This window comes from Gambusia affinis, linkage group LG08 (assembly GCF_019740435.1).
Source record: "Gambusia affinis linkage group LG08, SWU_Gaff_1.0, whole genome shotgun sequence".
Classification (NCBI taxonomy): Eukaryota; Metazoa; Chordata; class Actinopteri; order Cyprinodontiformes; family Poeciliidae; genus Gambusia; species Gambusia affinis.
This window is the reverse complement of record NC_057875.1, coordinates 11,177,511-11,192,645: the sequence shown is the minus strand read 5'-3', so window position 1 is coordinate 11,192,645 and position 15,135 is coordinate 11,177,511. Positions and strand designations below refer to the sequence as shown.

The following is a 15,135-nucleotide window of genomic DNA, read 5'->3' as shown; positions in this document are numbered from 1 at the left end:
TCTAACTAAAAACAACCAATCACGACTAGGAGGAGTGTCTTAGTGCTATCAATCATGTCCATGTGCATGCCACTCAGTTCTCCATACTTTGCATTTAAACCTCGAAAGAGCTCAGATGACAATGCATTGTAAGCTTATTTTAGAATTATTAAATTTAAATATATTTTATTAATACCATGGGATACAATACAAACTACGTGTTGTATTGAGTGATATCACAGAAAATCAAAAGGAATATGATGTGAGGAAGAGAACTGTGGACCTTCACAAGTCATTTTTTATCCTTGAGAACAATTTTCAAATGCCCAAAGGTGTTCATCTGCTTGAACAATCAAAACCCTGATAAACACAATGGAAATGTGCAGTCTTAATTCAGGAAGGTGACAGGTTCTGTTTACCAGATGAATGCGTTTTGATGAGAATTAGCTATCTAGAGAGAAAATAAAAACAGGGACTGAAGATACTCAAAAAAGCATATTACAGTTTACAAATGCAGAAAGACACAAAACATAACTTTTTGTGAAATCTATGGTTTTATGAAGCAAAAATATAAGTGTTTGGGCATACTGACCTTTGTTACCTCTTAATTAAATAAGGAAAAGATTGCAAGACTGCAACAAAATCCCAAATATGAAGTACAAGGACGACTTTGTCATGCTGCGGAGGCATTTTAATGCAAGAGGGAAAAGTGCATTTCACAAAATAAATTCTATCATTAGGAATGAACATTATGTGGAAATATACGTTTCTCAAGCCATCATAAGTCAAAGCTGGGCACAGAAGAGTCTAGCACAATGTGGATTACATTATCACAGCTCCTTTCACTCAAAGGAAAGGCCTACCACATTTTAAATCAATGGAATATTGATCACCTCATTTGGAATAAATTGTTTACCAATGTAACTTCACAGCTGATTCGCTATTAGGTTAAAACACACACACCATTGTTTGACAGACTTCTCTGTAGCTCTGAGGACATAAAACAACTTTTAAACTTGATAATTAAATAACATGGAGTCAATTTCTACATAAATATGTCTTTTATTTAAAGCACAATCTCAACAGCTTTATATAGCATGTTCATTTTCAGTCCGTTATCTTATCTCTCTACAAAGCAAAATAATCAATAAACCAAACAAACAAAATGACAAGTCATTATTCTAGACTGAAGCAAATTAATGTGAGCGCATCTATGGGATATGGAAACATACAACAGTCATTGTGTGTCTTGACATCAGAATCTCCACAATCAAAAAAACCCATTACAAATAACTAAATAAATATACATAAAACTGAACAAGAACTCTCATAGGTCCTCGTATTACCCTGAGCTCTCCAAAACACATTTTTCAATTAAACTTTGAGCCAGAAATTGCTACAAGTGTCTTACACACCTGTGTCACAGTACTATGGCTCTGTTGTTGTACCAAGTAATAAGGCCACCATGATGGTGTGACTTTTTTGAACCTGGCTTTACATGAAGAATGTAATTTTTTCATCTGTGCATTTGTACACACAGGTTGTATTCCAGGTACCAAAGCTTATAACAGGGACAGTTTTAAAGAGGGCCACCCAGTTTGAAGTGTGTTCCCTCATTTTAGCTTCCATTCACACAGCTCTAACTCCAGACCAATGCTTTTGAGTGGGATGAGTTCAGCTGCACATTTTCATACCGCTCTCCATTTCCCTGAAAGGAGAAGCAAAAGTGTTTATTCTGCAGCTGTCTGAAAGCTTTTATCACAGTGAGACAACTCTTTGTGTGACGGTGCCGTGACTCTCACCTTGGACGTTATAGCTTTGAGTTTGCCAAGCAGTGAAGGTTTGGTATACACAACTTCATCATCCATATCTCCTTCATTCTCTCCCTCCATCACAGCACAGCTGTCAGCAACCGGCATCTCACACTCCTTGTTGGCAGACATAACCAGCCGGGAGTATTTGTACTCCAACCTTCCAGAGACAAGCAAGAGAATAAATATCAGATAAGCAAAATTGTACAAAATAGACAGCTAATGCGACAAGAGGAAAATGAAGAACAAAAGAAAAAAAAAAACAAGAAAGAGCCAAAAGGACAAAAGTGATTAATGAAAGCACAATGAAAAATAAACTTAAAACTAAATGAAAAGGAAACAAAGGGAAGGAATATGGATCGAAGGAAGAGAGACAAAAAGAAAATAGGAAACAAGAGTAAGCAGAAATGAAGATTTTTAAAAGAGAAAGGAAATTAAAATGAAAAAATGGGAAAAGGTCAAAGGACACATGGATTTAGAAGGAATGGTAAGCAGCAAGAACAAAGAGAGAAAAATGGAAAAATATCAAGACAAAAGTAAAACACACAAGGTAATAAGAAAAGAAACATTAAAACAGAAATTGATAAAAGAAAAGCTGAAAAGGAAAGAAAACAGTTGAGTGAAATAAAGTTAGAAAAACAGAACATGAGGGAACCACAGTGAACAATAATGATGATGAATAATGAACAAAAGGGAAGCATAGGTAAAAATACAGGAAAATAAAGATTGAAGAAATCTCGAGGGAACATTGACAGGTACCGTTTATTCTTCTTCCAAAAGTAGCAAGTGAGGCAAACGAGCAACACAGCAGTGAAAATCCCCGTCCCCGCTCCAAGATGAACCCAGAACTCCATACTCTGACATGGCACAGTTTTCTTATCAGGCAAGGTTACGCCACCTATACACAGCTTCGGCTCAGTCCACACATACAGCATGTCCTGAGGAAGAACAAATATATTTACAGAATTACATAAAGCCATGACAGGGCCCTAAAAGGCACAGACTTGAATTAAAACTGTGTTTCATTGTTTTGATGTAGATCCTTTAATATCTTTTTAGGTTTTGTTGGCTCTAGTGGCCTTTATTTGAATGTAGTCCGACAGGAAATATGGTAATGAGAGAGGGGAAAGACATGCGGCAAATGTCACCTCCATGTCGGACTGAAATGGGAATCGAACCTGCGACCACCGCCACGAGGACTAAGACCTCAATACGTGGGTTGTGCTTTGTCTCTGCCTCACCACAGCATCCCAATTCTTTAATATCTTAATCTGAATATGTCTGACTAAAGAACTCTCCACTGTTTCATGTTATGACAGCAGACACATACATACATACACACACACACCTGTTGTCCTCCTTTGCAGACTCCCTCTATCAGATGATAGTCTCTCACTGTGCATGTAGGACAAGCCCCTGAGCTCTCCCAAAAGAAATGAAAGGTGCAGCCATCACATGTTCCTTCAGGGCACTGACTGAAATGGCCAAAAGAAGACCATGTTACTTCTTCAACAGCATTACTCTTCAGTCTGCAACCTTAACAGCAATGATAAAGGTCAAAGGTATTGCTGGAAATAAAATGCAGCAACAGAGAAAAGTAACACCTCGGAACAGACAGCACTCCTTTAGTGCTCATATCGGGATTACAGCGAAGAGTCACCACTGTACTCCGACCCGATTCACAAGATGAGGTTCCCTCAAAAGATCTTAGGAGAAAAAATAATACAGAAGTATACATCATATGTATATATCATTATATATATTTGAGTTTGAGGTTTTTGCAAAAAAACAAAACATCTGATATGACAAAAATACCTGAAGAAGAAGTTAATATCAGGCACTTTCTTAGACGTCTGAGGAAACAAGTCTGGTCTTGCTTTTATTCCTTCAAGATTATCATCTACAGTTGCACCTGGGCAAAAAAAAAAAACAAAACAAAACATACAATTAGTCCTGCAGGCAGAAGGTCCTGGGGTCTTTCTGCATGGAATTTCTATGTTGTTCCTGTGAACGTGTGGGTTCTCTCCAGTTACTCCTGGTTAATTAGTTACGCTACATTTGTCTTAGTTATTAGTGAATGTGTGAGAATGATTGATTGTCCTGCGTTTCTGTGTTGACCTGTGACTGACTGGTGACCTGTTCAGGGTGAACTCTGCCTCTCACCAAATGACTGGTTTAGATACACACCAGTTCCACCATTGCCCCGTCTAAACATATATAGACAACAGGTGGATTGATATTATGTGCAGATTGAGTTTTCACTACACTTTCATTTGTATAGGGACCTATATGCAAATGCATTTCTGTTGGCTTTTAAAGAGAAGAAAAGGGCAGACAAAAAAAACAAAACAGCAATTCCATTTATTTTGACTGCTGCTGGTTTTCACACTAAGTAATCCAATGTTCACTTACCAAGAAAGGTGTCAGCCAGGTTAATGGACTGCGAAGAGAGCGCAGCGTGGAATCCTTGTCTACTTGCTGGGATTATTGTTGACTGACAGATGAAGGTCTTCACATAGCTGGATCCCTCGGCTTTCTCGCTCTGGGAGCTGGAAACTGACATGTCCGTAGTGTTGTCTGTGCACACCGCCATGCGATCCTTAAAAACGAGAGAAAACGGCAAAAGGAATCCATCTGTGAACAAAAACCTTTAACTGATTGCATTATTTGCACTTTGTAGGGGCTTTTCTGTGCACACCTGTCCTCCACACAGACTAATGTTGAACATGTGGAAATACTTGGTTCCCTTGGAAGTAAACTTTGGACCATTCATGAGCGATCCTGCTGAGCCAAGGGGACTGAAGTCAAAAGTTAGCGTGACATTGCCCTCTGTGTGGGTAAAGTGGCAGTCACTATAACACAGTCTGTGGTCCTGGAAAGCACAGACATGGTTTTTATGGTTAGTTTTCCCCTCTAGCATCCTAAAATAGAAAAACAGCATGATCCATAAATCTGCACCGCTTACAAACCTTATCGCTCCGGCTAGCTGGCCCACAGGCTTTACAGGCGTCAGAACCCGGCGTTGCGTGCGGCTCGAGGTAACTGTTGCGAGGACACTCTAAGCACTTGCTGGTGAGTGTGTCTATGTAATGTCCAGGTGGGCAGGGCACACATGCTGAGCTGGAGGGCTGGGTGCTGAGGGCACAAGCCCTGCAGCTGGAGGACACACCATCAACCGCGTTAGTCACAGTGATGGAGAAGATGCGCGCCACGTCATTGACATACCAACGTACCTGAGGGAGCAAAACAGTATCACTTTAGTTGTGAGACACACCTGTATTATTATTATTGCTGTTGTTGAGACCCATTAATGTAATATTTTTCTTTATAGATTTTTGTGAAAGCCAAGATATATCTTTAGAAATAAAAGTATGTGATGACAATCTCTCTCTTTAATCTCCCTCCATATGTGACATCTTGAATATATCATGAAAAAATTAGGACTTTTATGTAACAAGTAATATTATCCATATTGGTGACTATGTTCTAAAGCCTGAGTAAAGCTGTGTATTCGTACTTACGTCTGAAGGTTGGTTTGTCCTCTGGAAAGCCCATGTGTAGGAAACCGCTGCATTTTTTGACATGGTGTGTGTGTAGGTTTGTCTTTTTTGTGTTTTCTCCCATGACTGCACAACTGTAGTGCTCTTCCGATTGATATCCTAAGTGAACATTAAAAAAATTACTCTGCAAGCATTAATTTATCCACTTACAGAGCAGCGAAGCTGTTAGGAGACGCTCTCACCATCATGAAGTAGAACTCACAATCACCCATGCACGAAGTTTCAAATTCAAATGTGATGCGACCAAATTCTGTCACTGACTGGCTCGACACTGATGTGGGTAGCCTGATGGTCAATGCATCAGAAATAAGTGGAATGAGTCACGACAGGGGGAAACGGAGAGCTTAGGGACAACACAATATGATTACACTCACTTAAAGCCGGGAACATGGATGTTAAGGATGAGATAATCATTATCAGAGCTGCCTGCTCCACTGTGAATATGATCTCTTGCTGCTTCCCAACCTGAAAAACACATCAACAAGACAGTAGCTTATCTTATCTGTTTTTATTAAACAGATATGACCATAGCTGCAAGAAGGTAGATGTTTTTTGTCATTTTTCAAAAGGGTTTGGCTTAATAGGTTACTTGGCTGGCTTGAGAGTTTTTAAAGGTTGTGACTTTGTTTCTTTCCTGTCCTTGTACCTGAACATGTAACCATTTTACGAGCGTTTGTGTGACAAAACAAAAATAAAATTGTGGGCAAAAGAAATATTAAAACCTATATCAGGCTACATAGTTTATTTCTCTTGTCAGATAAGTATTGTTGATTTAATATTGAGATCAATTATCAAAAGGTTTTTAAAATCTCACCTGTAGTTAAATTGCGCATTATTTTCTGAAAATTTTAAAAGTACATTTCCTTTTAGCTGGATTTCCTTACTTTGTCCAGCTGGCTTTTATAAGACATACTTGGACCCAAGTTCTATCAAATGCACTCAACACAATGATCTGTAAAGAATCATTGTTAGTTGTTATGAAACATGCGTGTGCTAGATGGCTCCTTTTCTAGAACTTGAAAGCACAACAGAAAATCAACAAAACTGGAAAAATATGAAATATCCAAAGGTTGAAATGACCAGCATCCCAATAAAAAACACAAAATGGTAAAATGGTAAATAAAATAAATGAAAAAAACTAAGTCGACTACAATGGGAAACTTTAATAGACTACAGCGATTTTGATATTTATATTGGACGTACAACTATTATGATTTTTTTTTTTCTTTAATTACTCCTAAAATCATATTGTCAAGTAGCTGAGTCAGCTGATACTGCTCTGCTTCATACCAGAGATGTCTGAGGTACCAAAAAAAAAAGCCAAATCACAAAAAACTGCCATTTCAAGATCAAGTAGATCTTGAAAAAAGGACTATTTTAAGAGAAACTCTAGAAAATCCAGATCAATAGAAGGCAAATATGAAGAAATAAAGGAATATTTAACCATTTGTAGAGCAATTAAACTTATAAGCTTGTATTAAACAATAAACTAACAAATTCAATTAACCTAAATAAATTCAGAGGGTCAAACCATAGAACGGGCGGTTCTACGGTTTTTAAACACAAAACGCTAGATTAAAGACAGCATGTAAAACTACCCACCATTCATACGGTCACATTTAGTGTTGCCAACATTGAAACAGGAGGTCTTCATGTTAGACGGAAGAACATTCCACCATTTATACTCATAACCCAGGATGGGCTCAGTACCAGCTGGACACTGATGGCATGCTGGAAAACAAATAACATTACAAAGTACAGCTAAGATAACATACACAGGATGAGGGAGAAAAATAAAATACACAAATTTTTACGTTTCAGTCCGTCAGAGTATGTCCCGGTTGGACAAGGGGAGCAGGTGGCCGTGTCGTTGTTATAGAAACCAGGGTTACAGGGAGGGCATTCCTCCTGTTCGCCACTCTCAGGCAGCGCTTCTGCTCCAGAGATGCCCTCTAGACAGATCTTGGGCTCAATCCACTTATATATGACCTGTGTCTAACATTACGTAAAATGACAAAGATCTCAAAGTGAGATAACGTAACACGCACACTCAGCATGTTTGACAAGTGTCAACTTCTCCCTCACGCAGATGATCCTTCCTCTGTCAGGTAAAATATGATTAGCCAAAGCAGAAGCATTAGAATGTGGAAAAATTGAGAGAGAAAGAAACAGAGCAAACTTTCTAAAGGGACATTTTATATGTACAGAACAGTGTGTCATAAATTCCTGCTAAATAAAATTGGATTTTTTTTCAGTAGATTAGATTGATAATGAACTAAATTAATCTCTATCCTCAAAATTCTAAATAGCCCGTTATGACAATGTGGAATAATGTTTCTATATTTTATACATTTATTAAGAATATAAAACTAGGAAATTACCTTTACATAAGTATTCGCTGCCTTTGCTTAATGCTCTGTTGATCCACTTTTGGTATATGATGGCACAAAACGTAGCACAACTATGTTTAAGAAGTTTCACCCATGTTTCTGTGCAATACTTCTCAAGCTCCATGAGGTTGGACGAGAGGCAATTTTCAGATCGCTCCAGAAATGTTCAATTGGGCTCAAGCCAAAACTCTGATTTGGCCGGTCCAGGACCAAGTCACTCCTTTGAGATCTTGGCGACACACTTTGGCTTATTACCCTGCTGAAATATTTTGAACTTCATGGCAAGGGTTGTAAATGCTTACATTAATGTGATTTCTTTTTTTAAAAAAAACTTGGATTAAGGCTATGACGTTATATGAAAAACGTGAAGCACTGCGAATACTTTTCAGATGCACTGTACAATACAAAAACTCAATTATGTGGAGAGTCGTTTTGTTAAAACGACTCTCCACTGAAGAGCAAATTTTTCATTAAAAATTATATTTTAGATTTTTAAACAAATTACATTCTGAGGCACAATGTTTGCAGCTTTCCAAGATCCTTATAATGTGGCCATAAGGTGTAATTGCTGTGACAGAATCATTGGTTGTAGATTTATTGTTTAAAATCATGGCTTTTAATAGAGATTTCAGTAACTTCCACTGGAAAATGCTCTTGGTCAACTCAACACAGGTGCATTTGATGACCTACCGGCCCTGGTCCATGGTGGAAAAAATGGCCAGTAAAGATAAAAGTTCAGGGAAAATAAGAATTTTAAAAAATGTCCCATAGTCAAAATGTATCTTCAGTTGTTTTCTGTGCTTCATAACAATGCAGTATTCTTCAAATACTGAATTAATATAAAAAGATTTGCATGTACCTAACTTGCCATACCTGCATACTCAGTGGTCGTGTTGCATGGGGTGCATGAACTGGCTCCGTGGCCAGAGTAGGTGTCCCGAGGGCAGGATTCACATGTTGAGGAGCCCGGAATGCGACTGAAGCTCCCTGGCTTACAAGGAAAACACTCCGATGTGTATGCAACACCTTTTGGATAGAAAAGACAGGTTGGGGAAAAAAGGTAGTATTGGATATGTTTCTATAATTTAATTTAATTGACTTTTTCAACACAAGCAAAATGCAACCAACATGGACAAATTCACTCTTCTCTGACCTTCAATTTGAATATTTTTCAGCAGGACAGGCTTTACAACACTGGACCTCATAACAACACCTCCTGTCCTCCAGTACAAGATGTTGGTGCCAGATTTCAAGTTCACCTAGAATACATGTTATGCATCATCAGCTTGCCATAAACAAAGTCTGTATTTACAGCAAACACTTTAGATTTTCTTAACAAGGATGGTTAAATTACTGAAATAGATTGACTTTTCCATGCAATACTTGTAGTATCAATTCAAATGGTTTGAAATTGTCAACAAATGTGTAGAATTAATGGATAAGAATCTAAAATGACATGCTATTCTGCCACACAATCTTCTCTTAATGAATGCCTAACACCATATTCTAAAAAAAAAAAAAAATAAAAATACTAGTTCGACAGATACGTTTGAAACAGTTTTAAAATGCTTTTGCTCACACTCAGCAATTTGAACTAAGCACTATGATCAACCCAAATGAATTCTCTGGTTTTATGATCTGTGTGGAAAAATACTGCAAACAGCCTTTTGTAACTTTAGTGTCCTCCTGTGTACCAGGAGACTTCCTGCTTGTATCCACCCACTGTTTGCTACTCAAAGCATTTATTTTAGAAGACCGGGGCAAGCAGCCAAAAACACCTACTGTGTGGGTTCCCCATTCTCCATGATTGGTGAGCTGGAGCCACTTTGTATCAGTTGACTGATCCATCTCCTGACACTGGTCATTCTGAATCTGCATACAAAATAAAAATATAGTAGATAGTACTCTGTTCCTCTGTTTATTAGCAAAATGTCTTGCATAATTAATACTAATAAGATTGAGACACACTTTTACTAAAAGAAAGCTTGTGGGTTACTCACAAAGAATTCAAACAGCAGACTTTTATCAGGATACTGATACTCAAAGCTGACAGAGCCCTGCTTTTTCAAGTGAACAGCATAAATAAGAGAAACTGTACACTCGTCCCTATTGGACTCAAGATAGTTTCCTTGAGGCACCCAGGAAGAACTGTAAATAAAAGAACAATGTGAGTAAAAGTGTGGTACAGGTTGCAATAATTTTTTTTTTACTTAGTAACCTGTTGCAGGTAGGCTGGGCATCTCTTTTGGGATCGTTCCCCAGAGAAGTTGCCATGCTTCTGAATCCAGCAGGCATGGTATCCCATTGGTCAAAGCGGATACCGCTGCCAAGGGAGTAGCTTCCTGCTGCGCACTGGGTGCACTCCTGAGCAGACATCTCCAGGAACTCCCCAGCTCTGCATGAGAAGGCTAGGGAACACAAAAAAGGACACAAAATGAGATGTAGAGGAAGAAATGTCCAATAAATAAATAATTTCTCGGCCTTTTTCCCCTAAACTATGTTACATTTAGATACCCTGAGACAGACTAAAGCTGACAGACAAACAGCGGTGCAAATCACTACTGCACTGAACTTAATCCTTACATCCTGTTACACACTGTGTCTATCTCTGCGCTATTTTCTCCTGAGCCATCAAGTTGTGGTGCCTGGGTTTGTTTGACAGTGTCAGCTTTTCCTCATACCTGATCTGGCTTACTGACAAAACAATGGAAGCCAACAATGTTTTTTGGGAAGTGTGAGAGAAATATGTCTCTGACTAACAAGAGCGAGTGAAAAGGCTTATAGGTGGCATGTTTCCACTTAATCAATCTGATGACATACCGGGTGATAATTATGCCAGCTAATGTGGATCCTATGAACTGCTGTGAACACAAGAGAAGGTTGTTCTCTCAGTAAAATTAATAGAAAGCTGTAAAGAAGAAGGAAACAAAAACAAAACAAAACACAAAGTAAGAGCCTTCCTATACTACAGAAACATCCGACAACATAAAGGCATCTCTTAGAAAAAATTGTTAACTTCCATTTTATCCAGCATAAGGAAGGAAACTAACAAGGTTTAACTCTCTTTGTCTAGCATTTGTCAATGCAACGTTACAAAAGATTATGTTTTAAATGATTATTAAGATAGTAGCTAAGTTTTGTAACAACACAGGATAAGCAGGTTCTAGATAAATCTAAAACAAAACCTGCATTACGACCTTGCTCAAGATCCGCATTCATTGCATAGCTAAAGTTAACCTTCCTGTTTCCACGGTCTAAAGCTTTTCATGAGGGCAACCTCCCAACAAAAAGGATTTTAAATGCATTTTAAATGATACTTTTTTTAATGTCAGGGCAGATTGAGAAAAGTTGTAACATTTCTTATGCTTCTGCCTGTAACATGGAGCTATTTTTACCCATTTTGTTGAAAACATTAAATCTGTAATGAAACAACCCAGCTTTTATCTCTGCTACACAAATAGAAACATATGCTTTAGCCTCAAACTTAGAGTAATATGTTACTCATTAGCCAGTTGCCTGGGATACTTGTAACATGCCTTAAGTTAAATTGCAACATTATGACACAACCTTGATCTTAACCTCAAGGTTAAGCTCTCCATAACCACTGGAGAAAGGCACCAGCCCCCCCATCAACCTACAACAATAAGTTGATATAGACCATGAACGACTGAACAGATGCTGCTAAAACATTAGCACTGACAACTTGCATCACATATAATTACTCTCATACAAAGGTAATATGATCTTAGTTTGATTAGCTTACCATCAAAGCATGAGATGGCATCATAAATAGATACTAAATAGTAACAAAAACACTGCCTGTCCTAAGAACTTGCTGGAGGCCAGAGGTTCTTCTATAAAGACACGATCTGGCCACACAGTAACGAACAAAGCACAAATAATATAGTCATTTTTCTTGCAAATGCAACAGAGCTACTGTGTTACTCTTTATGCAGTAATGATGAGTGATGATGGATTGATAAAACTGTGGATTCTTTAATCAACCTCATAAATATATATTAAAATATAGTCAAAACAAGTGTTAGCATACACTCCACATGTTCCCAACTTACTGCACTCTGTGCCCCTCACGGGTTGTGGTAGTCCGGTGCAGGACCCGGGATTCTGCGGGATGGCCACTCTCCACCGAGATCCTGTGCTGTCACACTCTGTGTACTCATAATAATAGTCAGTCTGTAAAAAAAAAAAAAAAAACAGAAAGCATCTGCATAAGAGATCACACACCACAATAGGCATAGTACCAAAGGGGGCCAAGGCAGGTCATCACTGTGAGGGGGGGCTCCACCCAAATGAGAGCGCTGAGTCACCTCAGTGTGAATATCCGGCAAGAGAGTGCTGCTGCAGTCGCAAGAAACTCTGATATCACTTTCCATGTCCACTTGGTTTAAAAGAACCCTAACAAGACATGAGTGCCTGCTCAAGCTGTTATCTGTCCAGCTCTGACCCCTCATCAGGCTAGGACACATAACATACTATCTCCATGGAGATGGCAGTGGGGACAACGGCATTTTACCAGGAACTGTTTGCAGAAACATCTAGACATTTCCCCCACTGAATCCAACAGTTTAAGTATTCAACACAAAAGTTTAATACCATTTAATAAATGTTCATGGACATGGGCTTTGTTTCAGTCTTTGCAAGAACAAAGAAGGGAGCCCTACTATTATAATTTACCACAGCAGATAAAGCACATCATTTGTGAATATCACTGGAGTGAAAATACGTTGACAATAAAGCAAATGCAGATATCTAAGGCAAGATACCAAAAAAGATAAAAAAATAAAAAATAAAAAAAAAAGTAAATCAGGATCATAGTTGCATTCTAATGACTTGTGTTACTGTGAACCCTAATCTTCTCTTTTTACTCTCAGTAGTTGTGAATGATCACAGATATGGTAGTTTTTCTTTTTAAAAAAACAGAAACAACACCAACTAGGGGTGCACCGATTGCAGTTTTCTGGTGTATGCCAAATTATTTTGTCTGAAATGTTGATCAATATAACCAGAAAGTCACTGAACTGGCAACAGAGGGGTAAATCTTGCTAACTGTAAACATGCAGACATGACCTGGTGGGCCGATCTATCAATCAAACCTTTCTCACAGGAGAGCAGAGGACAGTGGTTTATTTTAGACCTTTGCCAATGTAGATAAGGTCAGTGGATAAGATCGGCTACACATGTAAAAATTGGCCAATCGCCGATCTCCCAAAATTATGAAATCGCCACAAATAAATCAGCTGGCTGATAAATCAGTGCACCCCTAACAACAACTAGCTAGAATATTCTATAAATTAATCAAGCTTACTTCAGATTAAGTTTGTCCCCTATGAAACACTGCCTCATAGTCAGTGTTTCTTTTTACTCTATTTTATCATAAATTATAATTTAATTAAGACAAAATCTATCCTCCTGGAAACAAGCTTCCATGCTGGTTTTTGTTCTGCTGATTTTAGCCTTGTATTTTGTTAAAATAAATTTACAGGAAATATATGGAAGTTCAGAGTTTTGTTTTCTTTCAGACATATGTATAGTGACATAACACTATGTCATCCTTCAAAAATCAAGGTTACTTTAGAGAATTAAAGGCCATAGAGTAAAGGTTTGTGTCCTATGTTTAGCATAGGGGCAACATTTGAGCCAATAATTTAGAAGAATGTTGCCCCTATCTGGTGTTTGGATGTGTGGCTGTGCTGCCAGCCTCCTCTGAGGAGGTGCTGAGGGAAACCAGAGGCACAGGGAAGGAAAGGCCAGTCCATGCAGGAAACTGATAACAGCCTGACCAGCTCTTGATGGTGAAGTTCAACACACCCCAGAACTCAACATAGATCCATGCTATGTTGAACAAAACCACAACAATTAAAGTGGTAAAGATGCACGGTTCCCCGGCCGTCTGGTGTAAATCAATAGCAAGGGTCTTACCTTAAACACATCACATAAACTAACCCGGAAATATGTCATCATCGTAATAATCGTATTCGCTCATCACTCGACCTGTTTATTTGCAGCCTGTAGTCAATGCGTCTTCATATTTAAATGTTAGGTTTGGCATCACTATAAATGCCCACAAAACAACCGCTGTTTTCCTTACCTCCGTACACTGCCGCTGTCCTTTGGATCCGTCAATGAAGAAGAGTGTGTAGAGGATGAGAGCGCATCGGGCGACGAACCGAGCCGAGGACCGCATTGTGGATCATGGAGAGAAGCATCAAATTTAATTTTTGAAATCAAAACAACGATCTCGATCCAGTAGGATTGTTTATAAACGAAAGCAGCGAGTTAAACGCTTGCTCAGCCACCCCTCGACACCTGCTTCTATCGTCTGTCTAGATGGCAGATTGTCAGCCCGGCCTCTCCACCTGCGATTATCCTCAGTCTGTGTGCGCTCCAGGGATGGCTCTCATCTGATAGGAGCAGGGAACTGCAGAACAGCACTTCCGCTCTTATGTCAAAATAAAAGCCGGATAAGAGCGCACAGCAAGGATTACTCTTATTTTGCGTACTAATACCATACTGACCTGCCTATTTCAAGTATCACTAACAAATATTGATGTTGATTTTGACTCCACAATTGTCCTGAAGTACCAAAATTGTGATAATGTATTTTGAAAGGAAGATGTTGTAATACCTTGCACGAGGCGTGTTTGTGCTAACTTGATGAATGTGCATTTTAACATTGAGAGCGCTTTAGGTTGTTTTGGATATTTGGTCTGTGACTCTAAAGTGGAAAGCTGAACGCTCAAAAACGTAACCTATTTAACTCGGCCATCTATAGTACTGAAAAACAGTCCGATTTTGGACTGTACTTAGGACGCTCGTAGGAGCGTCGGACGTCTAGTATCAAATTCTTAAGTGATGTAGTTCGTAAAAATGGGCACCAGATGGCGATCAAACTTCACGCCAGCCGTTCAATAAAGAGTAGAGCTCACAGCTCACAGAACAGCTCAAAAAATTAGAATGTGGTCAGATGAGGCTCGTTTGCAGATTAACATACTTTTTGAAAATGCCAACTTTTCAGAAAGCACTAAACATTCTTTCCATGAAGCTCACCTTTTTGTTTTAAAAATGTATATTTTTATATTGGCTTGATGCAAGCAACCATCATGATATTCTTGAAAACATATTTCTGTAGGCATTTAATCTATGTAATGTGATTCTGAAACTAATTAACCTTTCAATGATATTCTAACTTCTTGAAAGAGTGATTGTGTATCTGTTGAGTTATTTTATTTCGTTTTTATCAGTTCAGATGCAGACTTGATTATGGGCTTTGGATCATTGTCTTGCTGTGTTCATCCATAGTTCCATCAATTACACAACGCCAACAAATTCCTGAAGCATCAAAACATCCCACGCCATCACATAACCACCATTATG

At 38.6% G+C, this 15,135-nt stretch overlaps 1 protein-coding gene across 1 annotated transcript; it reads right to left on the bottom strand.

Moving 5' to 3' along the window:
- Positions 1–1,021: 1,021 nt before the first annotated feature.
- On the bottom strand, positions 1,022–14,142 carry elapor2a (endosome-lysosome associated apoptosis and autophagy regulator family member 2a). The gene is made up of 22 exons (XM_044124729.1): positions 13,850–14,142; positions 11,814–11,934; positions 9,959–10,148; positions 9,741–9,888; positions 9,523–9,612; positions 8,894–8,999; positions 8,614–8,766; positions 7,438–7,451; positions 7,165–7,345; positions 6,953–7,081; positions 5,725–5,815; positions 5,533–5,635; positions 5,312–5,449; positions 4,760–5,023; positions 4,489–4,662; positions 4,203–4,389; positions 3,606–3,702; positions 3,395–3,496; positions 3,139–3,265; positions 2,550–2,728; positions 1,782–1,950; positions 1,022–1,687 (listed from the first exon to the last, which is right to left on the bottom strand). Exons 1-22 carry the CDS (start codon positions 13,943–13,945, stop codon positions 1,619–1,621), a joined length of 2,928 nt encoding a protein of 975 aa, XP_043980664.1. The 5' UTR covers positions 13,946–14,142; the 3' UTR covers positions 1,022–1,618.
- Positions 14,143–15,135: the final 993 nt, after the last annotated feature.